At 41.0% G+C, this 19374-nt stretch overlaps 1 protein-coding gene across 3 annotated transcripts in view; it reads left to right on the forward strand.

The window, feature by feature from the left end:
• The window catches only part of SLC39A12 (solute carrier family 39 member 12), an 84679-nt gene that overhangs the window by 41585 nt on the left and 23720 nt on the right, over positions 1-19374 (forward strand). For all 3 annotated transcript variants that reach the window (XM_047067414.1, XM_047067415.1, XM_047067416.1), the window contains 3 exons: positions 2494-2560; positions 6615-6773; positions 8808-8995. In XM_047067414.1, coding sequence (XP_046923370.1) covers positions 2494-2560; positions 6615-6773; positions 8808-8995 — 414 coding nt within the window. The remainder of the gene's footprint in view (positions 1-2493; positions 2561-6614; positions 6774-8807; positions 8996-19374) is intronic.

Below are 19374 nucleotides of genomic sequence, written 5' to 3' on the forward strand. Positions count from 1 at the left end.
TGACTTTCAAAGCCTTTATTATGTTTATGGCTTAGATGCTTCACATATGGCTTGGAAGAAGATAATTTCAGGCTGAGGTTAGTTTTATAATCAGTTTAATGCCGATTTTATTCCGTTTCAATGAAGGGTTCGGAATCCCAAGACCCGTATAAGTAAATGTCCGATGCTAGCTAACCTTGTGAGTTTTGAACTATTTGAATATGCCGGTTCACTAATACTATACTCACTATTCCTCTGGTTGTTTTAGCTGCAAGATCAACTTTAAGTGATAGAAATAATATGAACTTTTAGGATTGTTTGGTTCAAGTTCCTGGTTTTTCAGGGAGGAGGGAAACTCATAATTCTCACCCGTCAAGGAGTCTTGGATGCTTGCCTCTAAATCCCTTTACACAGTATATGGTTTTGGAGGGAAAACCTTAGCATAAATTTTTGCACTCCTGCCTTTTACTAGATCCATAGAACCTTTCTATGGTAACCAGGCCTTTGATATAGTGTAAAGAAAAATCACATTGTTTTCTTGTTCACTTTTATCCTATATCCTTCAGGTCCTACCTTACTTCTCAGCCCCTTATCCAAAAATTGCCCATCATATCTTTTGAGTAGTGGCCACTGTTCCACTATGTGAGATATACATTTACTTTCTCTGTTTTACATTTTTAAAAAAGGTGCTTAGGCTTCACATGAAATATGGCTCAACATTTTCACAACTTTGGGTGATAGAATGATGTGAATATGCTTTTAGTTTTTTTAAGTCTATTTATTTATTTAAGTAATTTCTACAATCAACGTGGGGCTTGAACATATAACCTTGAGATCAAGGGTCACACGCTTTTCCAACTGAGCCAGCCAGGCGCCCCGGTAAATATGCTTTTAAAAGCTTTTAAAAGGACATGTTCAATAGGATAGTTTTCCCTCACTATCCAAACATAGAGCATTTCTATGAAAACTTTTGTAAGCCAAAATGGTATAAAGTGAAGAAGCAATTACCATTCCTTTACGTGGAAAAACTTGTGAGTATTCCCAGTCCCCCAAAATAACCTCTCTTAGGACATTTTGATACCTTGCGGGCACATTTTGCTAAGAGGTGCACGAAATAAATCAAAATAAAGCACAGGGGCACCTGGGTGGTTCCACTGGTTAAGTATCCCACTCTTGATCTCAGCTCAGGTCTTGATCTCAGGGTTGTGAGTTCAAACCCTGTGTTGCGCTCCACACTGGGTGTGGACCTGCTTTAAAAACAAAAAAAAAAAACAAAAGAAAACAAAACAAAAAAAAACCCAGATGCTCCCAGATACAGAGCCAAGCTCTGATGGCTTGATGCTGAGATGCTGGGAACAAGCTTATGGGAGCCACTCAGTGTTGGGGCACATGGCACCACTTTAGGCTTGCTGCAAAACGAATGCTGAGTGCTATTTTGTGCTCTTGGCTTTTTTTTCATAAAAAGCAAAAATCCTCTTTGGATTTCTTTCAGTTAGTGAAAACAGGTACTAATGTAGGTTTTTGCTAAAAGCGACATGGCGTGACGTGAACTTAAGAAAAGCAAGGACTACCTGTGAAAAGTCTTCTTTTCACATAACAGAATGAGAATCCGAGGCACAGGGACGGAGGATGACGTTTCCGGAAACTAATCCATGAGTCAGTCTCTGAAATGAAATCACATCATATTAACTCACAGAAGTCAATTTCAGAATCTGACCTGTCATATGAAAGGATAGAAACAGTTTAATTTGTTGTATTTATCTTTTGTAAAGTCTGTCGATTTGCTTTCTTTTTTTAATGTTTATTTGTTTTTAAGAGAGGGAGAAACAGAGTGCAAGTGGGGGAAGGACAGAGAGAGGGAGACACAGAACCTGAAGCAGGCTCCCGGGTCCGAGCACAGAGCCTGCTGCAGGGCTTGACCCCATGGACCATGAGATAATGACCTGAGCTGAAGTCGGACACTTAACCGACTGAGCCACCCAGGCACCCCTGTTGACTTGCTTTCTGATTCTTTTACCTGCTGGCAAAGCCCCCAAAACAGAATATTCCATCACAAGTAATGTGAGGCATTGGGTCTGCATGGCTTTGTTCTCTATCCACAATACACGATGTACTTAGACATCAGGAAATGAATCCTACATCCACAGTCCACCACACAGGACAATTGTCAAATTAGGTCAAGAATCAAGAACTGTTTCTACGGCTTTTGGATTTCATAAAGGTTTACATAATTTAAGAGCCTGGATTACAGACTGTCCCAGCAGCCTCTAGCTCTGTATGGAAGATTCTGATCTACATAAAGTGCTATCTTTGCCCCAAGGCGCACAGTGCCAGAAGTTTGTTCACAGACCTCCTGCTTTACGTTCTATGCTTCCCTGTGAAATTTAAAAGTTCTGCTCTACTCTGGAGTATTAAAATGTTTAAAAACCAGCATAACTGTCCAGATATTTCAATTTTACAATGAAATGGTGGCCATGGCTAATCTTTCATCACTTATTTTTTCATTTAAAATAGAAAGGCCCAGAAGATTCACAGGCAGCTGAAATTCCTGTAGGCAGTATGACAGCCTCCAACAGAAAATGTGAGTACCAATGTTAAAGAGCTAAACCTAAAATGAAGAAAAGTGTTGTAGAAGAAAGGTTATGTCTGTTTGGGAACAATGTGCCGAAATCACGTAGGTTTCTCATTGGGTTTGTTTTGCATTATTACAGCCTCTACAAGAATATGTTTAATACTCATTCCTATCCGTCTTTCACACACACTGCACATTAACATCAACTTTATACTTTAAAAGCAATGGTTTCAGATGACGGTTTGAAACTGATCTTCTGAGAATTTCAATTAGTGTAGATTCATGTGTAGTTATATCAAGGCTCCTTTAAAATCATGAGCATAGTACTAATAAGGTATAGACTTGTGGAATCACAATGTTGTGCACTGAAATTAATGTAGTGTTGTGTGTCAATTAAATGTCAGTTAAAAAAATCCATGCTTACATGATAATTGAGCCTTTCGCTTCTCTATGAAGCCTGGAAACTTCTATCACAGTCTACTGAACCTGAGCGCAAATGTCTGTCTCATGTGTGATGTTGTCATTGAGACGGCTTGTTCATAACATTTGTAACCAACTGGTTTTTTTCTGTGGTTTCTTTATTTCTGAATTTAATGTACCCATTTTGTATACAGCTTTCTTCCTTTTTATTTATGTTTCTGAATACTTTTCCAAATTTTTTTGGTCTCTTCTGGGTTTGCCAGTTGCTTCCAAATCTTTGCCCCACTTTTCTCACTGATATTACCCGTTTGTGGCACAGACTTCTCAATATTTTTATATTACACAGTCATGATTAGTTACTCCCATTCTACCCTAATAGATTAGTTACTAATAAAAATAGCTAACATTATATGCCAGGCATAGTGCTCAATGGATCATGGATTATTTTATTTAATACTCATACAACTTAATGAAGTAAGAACAATTATTAGCCTAGTTAAACAAACGGAGAAACCAATTGTTAGAGAGGGGAAGTTCCTGCCCAGGATTACATAACTAGGAAGCTTCGGTACTGAGGAACTAAGGAATGCCCACGGGCCGACGGTTTCTATATGGCCATTCATGCATGCATGCCTCGATGTCTTTTCTCACGCTCTTTCATTCATTGAAGAAATGTTTGAACATGTACCATGTTTCAGGCACTGTGCACACACTGGAGAATAAAATAAGAATGGTCTTTATCCCTGGTTTGCAATGTGGTTGGGGATATAAATACTAAAACAACAAACACAATTGCGACGATCACCATTTTAAACGTGTTACATATATTAACCTCGGTAATTTATTTCTTTGATTCAAAATACGTAATCACGTGGTCTGGCCAATTCTGCTTTCAGAACATTGCTACTAATCTTTTTCCTTCTAAATCTTTAGTTCCAGGAGAGATTTTAGAATGCCAGGCAACTAGTAGGGATGCAATAGACATTTCTTCATTTATTATTTTTTAAAATTTTCTTATGTTTATTTTTGAGAGGGAGAGAGAGCACAAGCAGAGGCAGAGACAGAGGGAGACACAGAATCCGAAGCAGGCTGCAGGCTCCGGGCTCCGAACTGTCAGCACGGAGCCCGACGGGGGGGCTCCGAGTCACGAACTGTGAGATCGTGACCCAAGCCAAAGTCGGGTGCTTAACCGACTGAGCCACCCAGGTGCCCCTCATTTATTGTTTTGGAAGGAAAGGAAGAGGAAAGAAGGAAACGCCCAGGCAACTTAGGAGTGGGGTGACATATGCTAGATGAAGGAGTAATGATGGTCCGATTCGAGTATTTTGGAGGCCTCATATCTTTCTTTCCACTTCAGATATCAGGCTTGGCTTTCAGAATGAGCAGTGAACAAATCCAACTTTGATTACTCCACTGCCCTTTTGCCAGGGACATATTGAATTAGCTTCAAATATTTGATTACTTGTTTCACATTACCTCATTGGTGGGACTCAGCTTGTGTTTCAAAAGACAGGATGTGAAAATCCTACCCACAGTCTGATTTAAATACACAAAAAGCAACATGATACAAGGTCCGGCCCACGTCTCACCATGGAAAACCTCTGATAAGTTAGAAATGTAGAAATGAATAGGACTGCCAGCTACATAAGCCAAGATAAAATATTATTGATAATTCTGTAATAAGTACATTAGATTACCAGTGAAGGCTTGTCTTATCTCCCTCTGAATAATATTTAAGTTGCCTTAAACAATGTGTACCATTGTGTTCCTTGGGGCTTGCACGCAAATACGTCTGTTTGCCTTGTGGTTTATTACATGTCCATGATCTGACATTTAGAAACCCATAATCAGAGAAAATAAAATAATAGACAACAAAAATAGGCCACACTGTTTCTTAGCAGAGTATAAACTGAGTAAAAAAATTTCCATTTGAGTATATGCCACTCATATCAAAGCTACATATAAGCACTTGGAAATCACAATTTATTTGCGTGCTGTGATGTTGCCAAATGTATTGCTTTGAGTTATTTTATTTTCACAAAGAAGAGCTTTATTTCTGAAAATTGGCAGGAACAGCAACACAACCTGGTAGGATTATTAAATTTTGAGAGCTTCTAGGCCATGCCAGTAAGAACTCCCTGAATTCAATAATTTGATATTTATTCTGTTTTCATGACAGTTGCCTGAAATCTCCTCATTTTTAACAGAGAATAGAATGAATTAGTCAACCACAAGAAGGATACAAGTTAGTCTAACAGTGATAGTTATAGACAAAGCAGGATTTTTGCAAGTGAAATGCGTGAGACATCTTTGCACAGCAGTCCATAGTCCGTTTCCTGCCCAATAGTCTGGACTACATCTGCCGATTACTTGCCTGAAGTTACTTATCTTACGGTGTGGGATGTGGAATGAGTGAGTCAAGCTGTATTCCCCAACCAAAATAGAAAACCATAGTATACTACGGTGCCCCCGTAGTCTAAGGCCACATAACAGAAACCAGGAGATAACCTCTTTCTGTTTACTGAGGGTAAAATTGTTAGAATACCGTGTTTGGTTCTAACAGCAGCAACACCTACTTCTTACTCTAGGCATGCAGTGGAGAGCCACTGAGTAATTAGTGAAATTTTAGACCATGGAAATTGATTTGAATGGCCCTTCTTCTCAAAAGGTATGCCTACATGGCTTACCGTCAGAGTAGGTATTATCCCCCCAGTAGTTTTTGAATTTATTAGTTGTTCCATTTCATGACGGGGCTGTACTAATATGCAATTTTAGGTTTTTGAAAAAAAGAATTCTGTCCGTTAGAAACTTGAACCCAATTATGATCCAAAATATTTCATTAATTATTTCATTGACTCTCTACTAATCAGATAATGTGTATTATGTAACACAATCCCATGAAAGCAGCTTCTCTTTATTTTGTTCAATGTCCAGCTGGTCGAGTACTGAAAGTTACTTTCCAGAAAGACAAGAACATTAGCTAATTGTTCCAAAGCTAATTTGGTGGCCAGCCGAGTCGATAATGGTTCTGTCATGGTCACAGAGCTGGAAAGTGAACCAGAGAACTTGGGACGGTCGTGAGCGCCAACCAGAAAGGGGAGCAAGGAGCAGAAAATGGCAAAGTGCACTCCAGCAGATAGGCGCCAGGAACAGTCTGACCCAGAGGAGATAGTTTTGGAAAACAGCCTCCATTTTAATGACATTCTGCAAGGAGGGTCTTAAATTATTTTAAAGTGCTTTGCAGAAGACGCACATGGAAAGGTCATTGGTGGGATTTGGGAAGGTTATAGCAACATTTTTATTTTTCTTTTTCTTTGGGGTTAGCTGAACAAGGTGAGAGAATAGTGAATGCCAGGGCCTAATTTATCTCATGACTAGTCAGATCTGTTAGAAAAACAATGGCCACGCAGCCAAATGTGTCCCTTACCAGATTGGCATCTCCAGTCCTGACTTATTTGGAACGCGGAAAGAAAGTGACCCGCTTAATTTGAGGCAGTCTAAGAATGTCAAGGGTTGTGCTCGCTTCGACAGCACACGTACTGAGAACGACAGGATGGAAGGGAAAGGTGGTCGTGTGTGAAGGGTTCCATGAAATATCTAGTGCCCTGTGAATGCTTTCTCACACCTTTGTTTGGTCCTTTAGGCAAAACCATTAGCTTGTTAGCAATCATGATACTGGTTGGGGACAGCCTGCATAATTTTGCAGATGGCCTCGTGATAGGAGCTGCCTTCTCATCTTCATCTGAGTCGGGAGCCACCACAACACTCGCCATCTTGTGTCATGAAATTCCACATGAAATGGGTAAGTCACATAGTAGGGGCCCTGTTTCCTGCTTGTTGAGAACGCCGTAGTGTTATTTCTAGCTGTGGCCTCGAGGTGTCTTTTTCCAGCGCACCATTGAAAGATGAATACTTTCTGTTCACAATCTATTTAAACGGTAAGAATAGCACAACTCGAAAAAAAAAATGCTGTACCTTGGGAGAAAATTCAGCTAGACTCTTTATGATGTTTCCCAGGGTCATAAGTCACTCTTTTTGGATTCTGGAGAGTTCTATGTGGGAGAAAGTCACTCAGAGAAACCTCGCCGTTAAAGGCCTTGGCAAAGGCTTTAAAATCTGCGTATTAAATGTGGGAAAAACATTACGAGGGGAACTTTACCCATTATGTCAGCAAACAGGCCAATGAGATAAAATAACATTTAAATTAAGGCCAAACCGTGGTTTCATCAACTTGATTTATATAAAATGTCTAAGGCCAAGCATAAAATTGAAATGACAGGCGTATGGTGGCAGAGGCACATGAGGCTCTTTTTCTGGATAATCTTAATAGCCCCGTAATTCAAATTCTGCCTCCCAGGAAGCGAGGAAAGACAGAATAGAGGTTTCGGAAACAGGCCCAGAAAGAGCAGAGGCTGACCCCGGCACACATGTGCCCTAGAGAGGGGGCTCTTGCCTGTCTCGCTGCCCCCATTTCCGGGTCTACATTGTCCCCTTGGGCCACCGGGACCTCTGGTGTTCAGGGTCCACTGCCCATAATTCTGTCACCGGTCCTTCTTAGAGCAGTTTATCCAAGGCCCTTCCTGAATCCACTAAAATGTCCCTGGTCTGGGTGCCATATAGCATGGTCCTGCTTTTCACTGCTATTTTTTTAGTGGTGGTTTATTTTTGAGAGAGAGACAGGGTGCGAGTGAGGGAGGGGCAGAGAGAGAGGGAGACGCAGAATCTGAAGCAGGCTCGAGGTTCTGAGTTGTCAGCACAGAGGCAACAGGGGGCTTGAGCCTAAGAACCGGGAGATCATGACCTGAGCTGAAGTCAGATGCTTAACCAACTGAGCCCCCCAGGCGCCCCACTCACTATTATAATAAAACCACAGAGGAGTCAGACAGTCTGGGGCAGGCCAGCAATGACGGTTGAAGACCCGTTCATAGGACCAGTTATGCCGTGGAACTAAGAAACTGAGTCCCCAGACTATTCATTGAATTTTCAGCCTCTTCCCTATCTCTCAGACTAAGAACTAGAGGCTCGCAGATTAAAAGGTGATTCTTCTGGGGCGCCTGGGTGGCTCAGTCAGTTAAGCATCCGACTTCGGCTCAGGTCATGATCTCACGGTCTGTGGGTTCGAGCCCCGCGTCGGGCTCTGTGCTCACAGCTCAGAGCCTGGAGCCCGTTTCAGATTCTGTGTCTCTCCATCTCTCGGCCCCTCCCCTGCTCATGCTCTGTGTCTCTCAACAATAAATAAACATTAAAAAAAATTTTTTTTTAAAGGTGATTCTTCTTTGGGAGGAAAGGTGTGGAGAGAATAAGGTCATGTTTCTATAGTCATCAAGGCAGTAAAACATTTTCTAAAGGAAAAATTTGTTTTCCTAACCAACTTTGGCAATGATTTTTAAATCTCCTATTAAGTAGTTTTCTCTCCGTAGCAGTTCTTACATAAGCAAATAAGAAAAGCCGACCCAACGTGATTTAGCCTGGCAAGTTTCCAGGCAAAAAGGTTTAAAAACCCTGGAACAGCAAGTGCTTTATTCTGCATTTATCTAAGTTGAAAATGTCACAGGGCTTTGGGAACTGAAGAATATGTCACAGTTCTCTTGGTCTATGCGATCTTCAGGAACAGAAAAGGAAGACAGCTCTGGAAATGTAACTTCCTAACAGTGTAATGAGAAGGCTACGAATCCCAGAGAACTATAGGCAAGGGCTTTGTTAAACCGGTCAGTCAACTTTACTTGTAAAATCGGTCCCAGTTGCTGAAATTTGGAACAACCTAATAGCACATTCCTCTACCAGAGGCATCCTCAGTTAAATAAGGATTATATTTTCTTGTGCCCTTAAATTTCAGGAGACTTTGCTGTGCTCTTAAGCTCTGGACTTCCCATTAAGATTGCCATCCTTATGAATTTTATAAGCGCGCTAACTGCCTTCATAGGACTATACGTTGGTCTCTCCGTATCAGCCGATCCATGTGTGCAGAACTGGATCTTAACAGTTACTGCGGGGATGTTCTTATATTTATCCTTGGTGGAAATGGTAAGAATTGTGGCTTTTCTATTTTGTTTGTCTAAACTCTGAAAATGTAAAACAGAGACAAAGCCATAAAATGGAAGGATAGATGGGGAGAGGGGAAGAAGGATATGTTTAAAAATATAAAAGGCTAAGGAAATAGTCTGTGTAATCCAAGAAAGTAAATTGTAGGCAGAGGAAACATAATTTGAGATACAGAAAATATTGACATCCTTTTAGTGAATTTAAGTGGAATGAACGAAACCTTTAAAATTGCCAAAAAGTGATCATCAGTTCATCCTGCTCTAGCTTTGCATCTCTGTATGAGGCCTGTCCTTCTAGCTGATAAATGGAAAGTTCTGTGAAACAGCCGGCTATTTTGTTTATACATTGGAAAACAGTTCGTCCGAATTTGTCATTCATTAATGAGCTGTTTGGTTTAATTAACCAACTATAGTTTGGGTTGTTTTGTTTTTTAGAGAGAGAGAGAGAGAGAGCACATGAGTGAGGGAGAGGGGAGACAGAGGGAGAGAATCTTAAGCAGGTTCCATGCCCAGCCTGAAGTCCAACTTGAGGCTCAATCCCATGACCCTGAGATCATGACCTGAACTGAAATCAAGAGTAGGTGCTCAACCACCTGAACCACCCAGGTGCCCAACCAATGGTAATTTTTAAAAATAATGATTTAAGTTTTAATTGCTGAAGGGCTCTCAGACTGGTGAAATGAGAAAGGTTATAGTGTTGAGTCTCTAACATTGCAACATACCTTTCTTCGAGAGGGCCTTGCTAATGCTAACGGTGACTCACTCATCACTTTTCATCCTCAGAAATCTGATAAAGGAATTACAGCTGGAAATTTCACCCTGCTTTGCTTCTGGAAACTGTAAAATAAACCAGACTTTTTAAGGTCACCCTCTACTGGACTTTTTATGACTTAAATGTATTAAGGTGGATAATACTATCCCTTCTTGGGGCACCTGGGTGGCTCAATCAGTTGAGCATCCAACTCTTGATCTCAGCTCAGGTCTTGATCTCAGGGTTGTGAGTCCAGGCCCCGCGTTGGGCTTTGCAACGAGTATGAAGCCTACTTAAAAACAAAACAAAACAAAACAAAAAAATGAACCTATCCTTTCTTATGTGAATTATGAATAATGCAAATAAAAATGACATACATGAGTAAAAGAAATACTTAAGAGTGAAAACCAATACAAAGCCAATCCAAATGGAAGTAAAATTATGTGATGGCCTGTATTCTGGAGCAGAAAAGTAAAACGAACGATCTTGAAGAATTCGATAAGGGGACTCTTGAAGTGAACACAGCCATTTTAAACCCCAGTCTAAATACGTTTGACTTTTTGGTTGTTTTTCTTAATTCTTATGAGATTCAGAGAGATGAGGTCAACACCAAAGGCTATTTCCGTGTTTAGAAACGTTCTTACATGTAATTTACGATACTCAGGGAATTTCCTAATCTTGATGATGAAGACAGACTTGTGGGGCAAGTTCAACCCACCTCTTCCGAACCCCAATCCTCAAGCCGTGGTCAGTATGACAGAATCTCATGATCCTTCCAGTTCGAGAAGTCTGGGTTGCTAGCCTTGAGTGATGACTTCAAAAGCACACTGTCACTCATCATTGAATGTTGTGAGCTACTTTTTGTGTAAAATGCCTGTATATCAGTCCTGAAATTCACTCTTGGATCTCCTGACGGTCAGTTTTCTGCTTCTAACTTCCTTTGCCTTTATGACTGAGTTGGGGGCAGTTGCTGTATTATTTAGTTATTCCGGTTTGCTTTTTTTTTTTCAAGTCTGTATCTCTCTTCAACTCTGATGGATACGTATCTAGTTAATCTATCTATCTAGTTAATGCTTTCTCTTTGTTCGTGAGTCTGATTTCCCAAAATGGACCTGAGGACATTATCAAGAACCATTTGTCCCGTAGAACCCTAAGCTGGGTACATCATTTCCCCTTAGGGTTTCTCCTCCTGGTCTTGCAAGGTTAGGCGATTGCTTGTAAGAAATGTGGCAGATATCCTATGAGATTCCAACTAGAATGAATCTTGACCTTGTTGCAAATTACTATCGGCCAAGGGAAAACCGGCATCCTGGCAAAAAGACAGCAAAGAAAATACTCTGGAGTTTCCTGGGGCGACTTGCTATAATCCAGGTCGCCTGCTCTCACGGCCTTTTGAGTAACTTCTAAACAAATAGGACTCTTTCACATAGCAGCAACTTTAACTGTTTCTGTGAGCTGGGGCTGTGCCAGAGAAAATAGTCTTTTGTCATTTAAAGGGAAGAAAACAAGTTTTCAAGACTGTGTAAAACAGGAAAGAAAAAAAACGACAGTAAGTAAAGGGTAAGGGCGGTGGGAGGGAAGGGGGCAGGAATCCTTCCATACACTGGTTATTTACTAAACGCTGGAAATTTACCAGGCACCTTCTCAGTTGGGCTAATGTGGAAAGATTAGCTACATTTTTGCCTTGCTTGTTTGTTTCAAAGAAATTGGGCGTGTTCTTTCAAATCCCAGAAGAAAAGGAACTAGGGGCAAAAATGGGGCCATTAGCAATGAAGTCAGCAAAGCAGAAATTCTTCACTAGGGAAATCTGCCAGCCTAAATTCTCCAAAGTGGGATTGCCTCATCCAAGCACACTAACTCTTGGTGGCATTGAATGGTTTCTAAAGAAATTTAAGAATGAATGCGGGCCTGGGCGGCCAGAGGAAATTCATGCTCCTTTAGAAAGATCAGTGTGCTAGGCTGAGTTTGCCCCAAGCAGAGACTAAAGACGCATGCGTGTGTGATGGCAGTTCACCTCCTAGGAGGTGAACCCAGGAGAGGAATGAAGGGCAGGTGGAGTGAAGCAGAAAATGACAAAAAGTCAATACACTGATGTGTTTTTGTTAACGTGACCACCACTATGGGGACCCACCACCGCGGACCTTCTGTGGGGACTCCTGTCCCCGTTGTTCAAAGCTAGACCCACAAATATACCCCCCCCCCAACACACACCCCTTTCAGGCTATGCATGCTTGAGCACCTGGGAAGTTCCCGCGATGGTCTCAGGCCAAAACACTAGAGAAGCCCAGGGCAGGAGAAAGAGAAATGCAGTGTGGACTAAAGCGAAGCTTCTCTGCAAAACTTGCTAACACCTGCTTGGAAATGGTCTCTGCAGCAGTGGCTGAGCACCAGAGATGAGAGAATATGAGAAGTCCCTTCAGGGTTGGAGGCCAGCCAAAAACTCCATAGAGAACACAAGAGAGTGGAATAAGCTTCAAACCCTATTGGTCTTTTTTTTTTTTTAAATGTTTTTGTATTTATTTTGAGAGACAGAACGTGAGTGGGGCAGGGGAGGGGGTGCGGTTTGGGAGGCAGGGAGAGAGAGGGAGAGAGAGGCTCCCAGGCAGGCTCTGCGCTGTCAGCACACAGCCCCACGTGGGGCTCAATCTCATGAACCATGAGATCATGACCTGAGCCAAAATCAAGAGTTTGTTGCTAAACCGGCTGAACCACCCAGACACCCGCCCATTGGTCTTGTGGCAATTATTTGATATTCAACCCTCTCTGTCTTCTAGCACCCAACCTTGGTTCTCCTCACCTTCAGGCAGCGCTTGGGCTGATCCAGATTTCTTTCCTGGTAGGGCAGCCCAGATCTTCACTGACGGGTCTACTTTATCCTAGTTGGGTCATGCTTCCTGTGGTTGCCTGTTCACCATCGTCATCAGGCGTGGAAGCATCAAGAGATGCTTCAGGAAACTCCTAGTTTCTGGCTGTGTGCCTGGGTTCCTCCATTGTGTAGCCATAACGCTAGTACAAATTCTACCAATGGAAGAGCCAGCAGTGATGGTCTACCATTGCCTCCTGATTTTCTCTCTGCTATCTCTAAGATTTCCTTCCTTCTATTCACTTTGCATTAATTTTCTGTTTATTTTCTTCCTTTGTGAGATGGGATGATATATCGTTGATTTTAAATCTTTTCTTCTCTTAGATTAGAAGATCTAAGCATTTAAAGCTATGCATTTTCCTCTAAGCACTGCTTTGCTGGATCCCATATATTTTCATATGCGGTGTTTTCAATACTGATCGCCTTGAAATGTCTTTCAATTTCTCACATAACTTTTTTCTTATTTGGCACATGTTATATAGAAGTAGGGTGCCTGATTTCTCAGTATCTGTAACTTGTAAAAGTAGCTTTTGGTTACTGATTTTAACTTAATCCTTCATTGTCAGATATACTCTATATTATTTTAGTTCTTTGAAATATTTTGAGGTTTGTTGCATGGCCCAGTGGTCTATCCTGGTAAATGCCCTCACATGCATTTGGAAAGTACACAAGTATGGCAGCTGTTGGGTATTAGAGTTCTGTGAATGTCGGTTAAGTCAGGCTGGTTGATGGTTTCATTCGTGTTTTCAAAGTCATACTGATTTGTTTTTCTCTACTTGTGTTAATTATGAGGGAGTGGCATTAAAAATATAGACTTAGGTATGTGGGTTTGCCTATTTCTTTCTTGGTTTTGTCAGTTTGGCTTTATGCATTTGAAGCTCTGTTATTACATGCAGGTGTATTTAGGTTTGTCCTGTCTTCCTGATGGAATTGATATTTTTATCAGGCTGAAAGTTCCCTCTCTTTACCTCTGATAAAACTTTGTCTTGCAGCCTCCTTTGTCTGATGTTAATAAAGTCACATCTGCTTTTCTGCTTACTGTTTGCACAGGATATTTCCTTTCATCCTTTTGTCTTCTCCTGGCTATAGAAAGTAAGTGGTGGGGTCTTGACAGAGTATTTGAAGTGTCACATAACAGAAATGTCTGATGTAGTCAGCAATCCCTGGGATTAATAGGTTAGTGTCCATTTATCTTATTTATTCACTTTATCCAAATTGTATTTATAACCAGATCGACTGATTTGTGTTGTTGTTGTTGTTTGTTTTGTTTTTTGTTTTGGTTTTTTGGGGTTTTTTTTGGTACTTCCATGTTTGCTACAAAGATTTCATGAGATTTGTCCTCTATACATATAATGCCCTCTTCCCTAAGATATACTTGTCCTATTCTAGGGTACCTGTGAATATGTTATCTTACATGTCAAAAGAGACTTTGCAGATGTGATTAAGGTTTAGGACTTTGAGACAGGGAGATTATCCTGGATGATCTGGGTGGTCACATTTTAATCACAAGAGTCCTTAAGGGGCGCCTGGGTGGCGCGGTCGGTTAAGTGTCCGACTTCAGCCAGGTCACAATCTCGCGGTCCGGGAGTTCGAGCCCCGCGTCAGGCTCTGGGCTGATGGCTCAGAGCCTGGAGCCTGTTTCCAATTCTGTGTCTCCCTCTCTCTCTGCCCCTCCCCCGTTCATGCTCTGTCTCTCTCTGTCCCAAAAATAAATAAACGTTGAAAAAAAAAAAAATTAAAAAAAAAAAAAGTAGGAAACCTTCCCCAGCTATAGTCAGAGAGAGAGGTGATGGCGGAAGGAGGGTCAGAAAGATTTGGAGCTGCCGGGTGTGGAGTTGGAGGAGGGGGGCCAGGAGCCAAGGAACAAGGAATACCAGTTGCCTCTAGAAGTTGGAAAAGACAAGGTAACAGATTCTCCCCTGGAGCCTCCAGAAGGAACCAACACCTTGATTTTAGCCCCATGAGACCTTTGCCAGATTTCTGACCCATACAACTGTAAGATAATAAACTTGTATCATTTTAAATCACCGGATTAGTGGTAATTTGTTAACAGCAGCCAGAGAAAACTAATATATCCCCGTGCCACTAACCTTGGTTGAGATGTTCTCGAGAACAGAGGCAGCAACGTAGGACTCTCTTGTTCTGCTTGGGAACTGAGAGTTCCTTCTAAGAAAATTCTCAGAACTAAAAGGTCTAGAGGATTTCTCATATTCACCTTCTCTAAAGTTTACAGATTTTCTCAAATAGAAGGAAAAGACAAGCCCAGAAGTATTCTTTTTTTTTTTTTTTTAGCCGTTTGGATAAGAGAGACTTGCTTTTAATAAATAGGACTTATTATGTAAATCATAAATTAACTCATTTTAGAGAACATAAGACACCATGGCAAGGAAAGGTTTATTTTGGATATGAAACCGGTTTCAGACCTTGAAGCATTTTTTTTCCCTAAAGTTTTAGATCCTGCAAAACTGTTTCCATAACAACAAGCCCATGGAAACCCCAAGGGGCTATCACCACAGATGTAACGAGAGATGTCCCTGGAACTGGCAGAACTGGACAACTGCCCAGGAACCCATACGTTCATAGCCTCCAAGCTGTAGCTCCTAGAGGTAGGTAGTAGAGAAGGGAGCCCTGAATTCACCAGTTCATGCCCAAACAAAATGAAACCAAACTCAGGTGCCCCCTCCGTGCACATCAAGACCAACCAGTCGAGTGTAGACCTTATCTCTAGCCCTCTCGGCTACAAATCTCCCTAACTACACAGTTCTCTGGATCTCTTTCCCTCCCCTCTGCACTTCTTGCTTGTTTGTTTGAGCAGCTGCTCTTTTTTTTTCTTTTCTTTTCTTTTTTCCTTCTCTTTATTTTTCTTGAGAGAGAGAGTATCTTAAGCAGGCTACACACTCAGCACAGAGCCTGATGGGGCTCCATCCCACGGCCCTGGGATCATGACTGGAGCCGAATTCAAGAGTCAGATGCTTGACTGACTGAGGCACCCAGGCGCCCTGAGGGGATGCTCTTTTCAAATTTCTCCTCCTGTTCAAGATTATTACTCATGTTCCTTCAGTCTTGATTTCACTTACGTAACCATGGGGGAGGAAACACCAAGACTGAAGAGCAGTCACTTAGAGCACTTTGCGTATCTACCCACTTCTGTGAATGTCTCCTTGAAGCAATATGGCTGCCAGATTTTGCCTGGAACATTTTCAAATTTCCAGATGTGAAAGGTAGGGCAAAGACTCCTTTGAACTTAAGATCCTCTACTTTAAAAAAGAAAAATTTTTTAAATAGGCTCCATGCCCAGTGTGGGCCTCAAACTCACCATCCCCAAATTAAGAGTCGCGTGCTCTACCGACTGAGCCAGTCAGCTATCCCAAGATCCTCTGCTTTTAAAATACACCAAGGGGCGCCAGGGTGGCTCAATCCATTAAGCGTGGGACACTTGATTTCCATTCAGGTCGCGACCTCATGGTTTCATGGGTTTGAACCCCATATTGGGCCCCTGTGTTGGGAGCACAGAGCCTGCTTAGGATTCGCTCTCTCCCTCTCTCCGCCCCTCCCCCATTCACACTGTCTCTGTCTGTCTCAAAATAAATAAATAACCTTTGAATATATGTGTATATATATACACATACATACATACATATGTATATGATATATACATATGTATATGATATACATATGTATATATGTGTGTATATGTATGTATGTGTGTGTATACACACACACACACACATATGCATACATACATACATGTGCGGCACCTGGGTGGCTCAGTCGGCTAGGCATCCGACTTCAACTCAGATCATGGTCTCACAAATCACGAGTTTGGGCCCTGCATTGGGCTCTGTGCTGACAGTTCAGAGCCTGGAGCCTGCTTCAGATTCTGTGTCTCCCCCTCTCTCTGCCCTTCCCCTGCTCACACTCTGTTTCTCTCTCTCTCAAAAAAATAGATAAACATTAAAAAAATTTTTTTTAAACTATACACACACACACACACACACACACACATACATATATATAATATATACCCAAACACACAAAAGTAAAATCTACGTATTAAACCCAGTCAATAAACAGGATTATAGATCATCAGACGATGAGCATCCATGGGCTTCTCTACATTTATTTTAGCTCAGTAGATTTAACAGCTTCATAATAGTTTTCACAAAGGGTGAAAAGAACATAAGTTGACTGATAAAACGGCCACCTTTCTAGCGAGGCTTCTCATCTTTCCTTAATCACATGACTACAAAATTAAACCAAAACGAACCTACACTTTTAGGATATCGATCCTATTTCCTCTTCATTATTCTTTATCCTCCAATTTACTGATTTTGATGGGGTCTTGCTTTCTCAGAGAAATCTAGTTATGTCCAATGCACTTCAGTCAGTAATCGATAATCACCAAGTTGGTTCTGATAAAAGAGTCCTTGCTCCCTCCAAGAAAACTATTAAGCTATCGTTTCTTTGAAGGTTGAGAATACCTACGTGTCATGCCCTTTAAACAAAATCCACCCATAGAAAGGGGATATTTTATTTGAAAGACATATAAAATAACGTTGATATACATACTTGCTTTCAACAAATATTGCACTTGAAATCAGTGAATGCAACTGACATTTAAAGTACTCTTTCTCTGGGGGGAGAAAAATGACAAGCATTTAAAAACCATGTCAGGCAGCAAAATTAATATAATTTAACATTCACAATTATTTCTTCCCCAAAACAAGAAGTATGAATCATTCTTGCCAACAATTTTGAAAGACTTTTATTTTCTTCCTTTATACATCAGTCAAACTCTGCACTTAGGTGTTTTCTACCGAGAAAATGATTAATAAACCCAATTTTGATAAATGCTGAGCTCTGCAATTTTTAAAATGTGACTACCAGAAATGTTGGCCTTTTTCTGCTCCTTGTATTTTTTTTTCCTTCTAGCTAGTCTCTCAAACCATGCACCTGTGCACACCCACATCTTCCAAAGTAATCCATTTCTTAGGAAAATACTAAAGATGGCTAATGGCTCTCTTTCCTGGGCTATATAATTAAGAATTTGTCTAACTGAATCATCCCCCTAAGGAATAAATGAAGAAGTGAATTGTTAGAGACAAGTTAGAAGCAGGTAACATCTTTGTCTCTCTGAATCATGTGTGACAACAATGAGGTCTTTGCTCTACAGCTCAATTTTCTTTTTTTTTTTTTTTTTTTTAAATTTTTTTTTTCAACATTTATTTATTTTTGGGACAGAGAGAGACAGAGCATGAACGGGGGAGGGGCAGAGAGAGAGGGAGACACAGAATCGGAAACAGGCTCCAGGCTCTGAGCCATCAGCCCAGAGCCCGACGCGGGGCTCGAACTCACGGACCGCGAGATCGTGACCTGGCTGAAGTCGGACGCTTAACCGACTGCGCCACCCAGGCGCCCCAACAGCTCAATTTTCAAGAGGAAATTTTCATTTGTTTTCCAATGCAAACTGCTTCATAAATTCCCTTGGGAAGATTAGATTGGGAAATTAGAAGCCTATAATACCTGTATTTAAATATTTAAGTAAAATATCTAATGCTGAATTAAAAAAAATAATAAAAACCTTCAGATAGACCTCCTCTCTGGTACCTTCACTTTGGTGATCCCAGATACATGGAGGACTGTGGTCCTTACTTTCTTGCTTGCAGAGGAAAATTACAACTACTGTATTAAGTTGTTTTGTGAACAGAGCTACTAATTTATTTATTTATTTATTTTTTTTTAAATTTTTTTTTCAACGTTTATTTATTTTTGGGACAGAGAGAGACAGAGCATGAACGGGGGAGGGGCAGAGAGAGAGGGAGACACAGAATCGGAAACAGGCTCCAGGCTCTGAGCCATCAGCCCAGAGCCTGACGCGGGGCTCGAACTCACGGACCGCGAGATCGTGACCTGGCTGAAGTCGGACGCTTAACCGACTGCGCCACCCAGGCGCCCCAGAGCTACTAATTTAAAAAGACCTACATTCAAAGCAGAATTTGTGTCAGTGGGAACAAATCTCCCAATTTTAAGGTATTGTTGAGTCAACACAGTAATCTGTGTTGAGGATGTTACTGTTTGTAATCAAATATGGGGCTGAAATAGAATGCTCTTCTCTTATTTTTGTCCTATAGAACTTGTGACTTTTATTTCAAGACAATATTCTGGCCATTGCTTTTACCCCCTGGAATTTTTTTAAAATTCCAGTACAATTAGCATACAGTGTTATATTAGTTTCAGGTGTACAATATGGTGATTCAGCAGTTCCGTACATCACCCAGTATTCATTACAACAAGTGCACTTAATCCCCACCACCTATTTCCCCCATCCCCTCACCCACCTCCCCCTGGGTAACCATCATTCGCTCTCTCTGTTTAAGAGTCTGTTTTTTTGGTTGTCTCTTTTTTGTGTTCATTTGTTTTGTTTCTTAAATGCCACACATGAGTAAAATCCTGTGGTATTTGTCTCTGATTTATTTCTATCAGCATATACCCTCTAGGATCCATCCATGTTATTGCAAATGGCAAGATTTCATTATTTTTTGTGGCTGAGTGATATTCCATTGATATCCAGTGATATTCCACCTCTTCTTTACTCATTCATCTATCAATGGATGAGTTGCTTCCATAATTTGGCTATTGTTTATAGTGCTACAATAAACACAGGGGTGTTCTTTGAATAAATACCCAGTAGTGGGATACTGGATCATATGGTAATTCTATTTTTAGTTTTTTGAGGAACTTCCATACT

Source organism: Lynx rufus, unplaced genomic scaffold, assembly GCF_022079265.1.
Source record: "Lynx rufus isolate CCGP_SWC_20201006 ecotype Redwood Valley unplaced genomic scaffold, mLynRuf1.p SCAF_7, whole genome shotgun sequence".
NCBI lineage: Eukaryota > Metazoa > Chordata > Mammalia > Carnivora > Felidae > Lynx > Lynx rufus.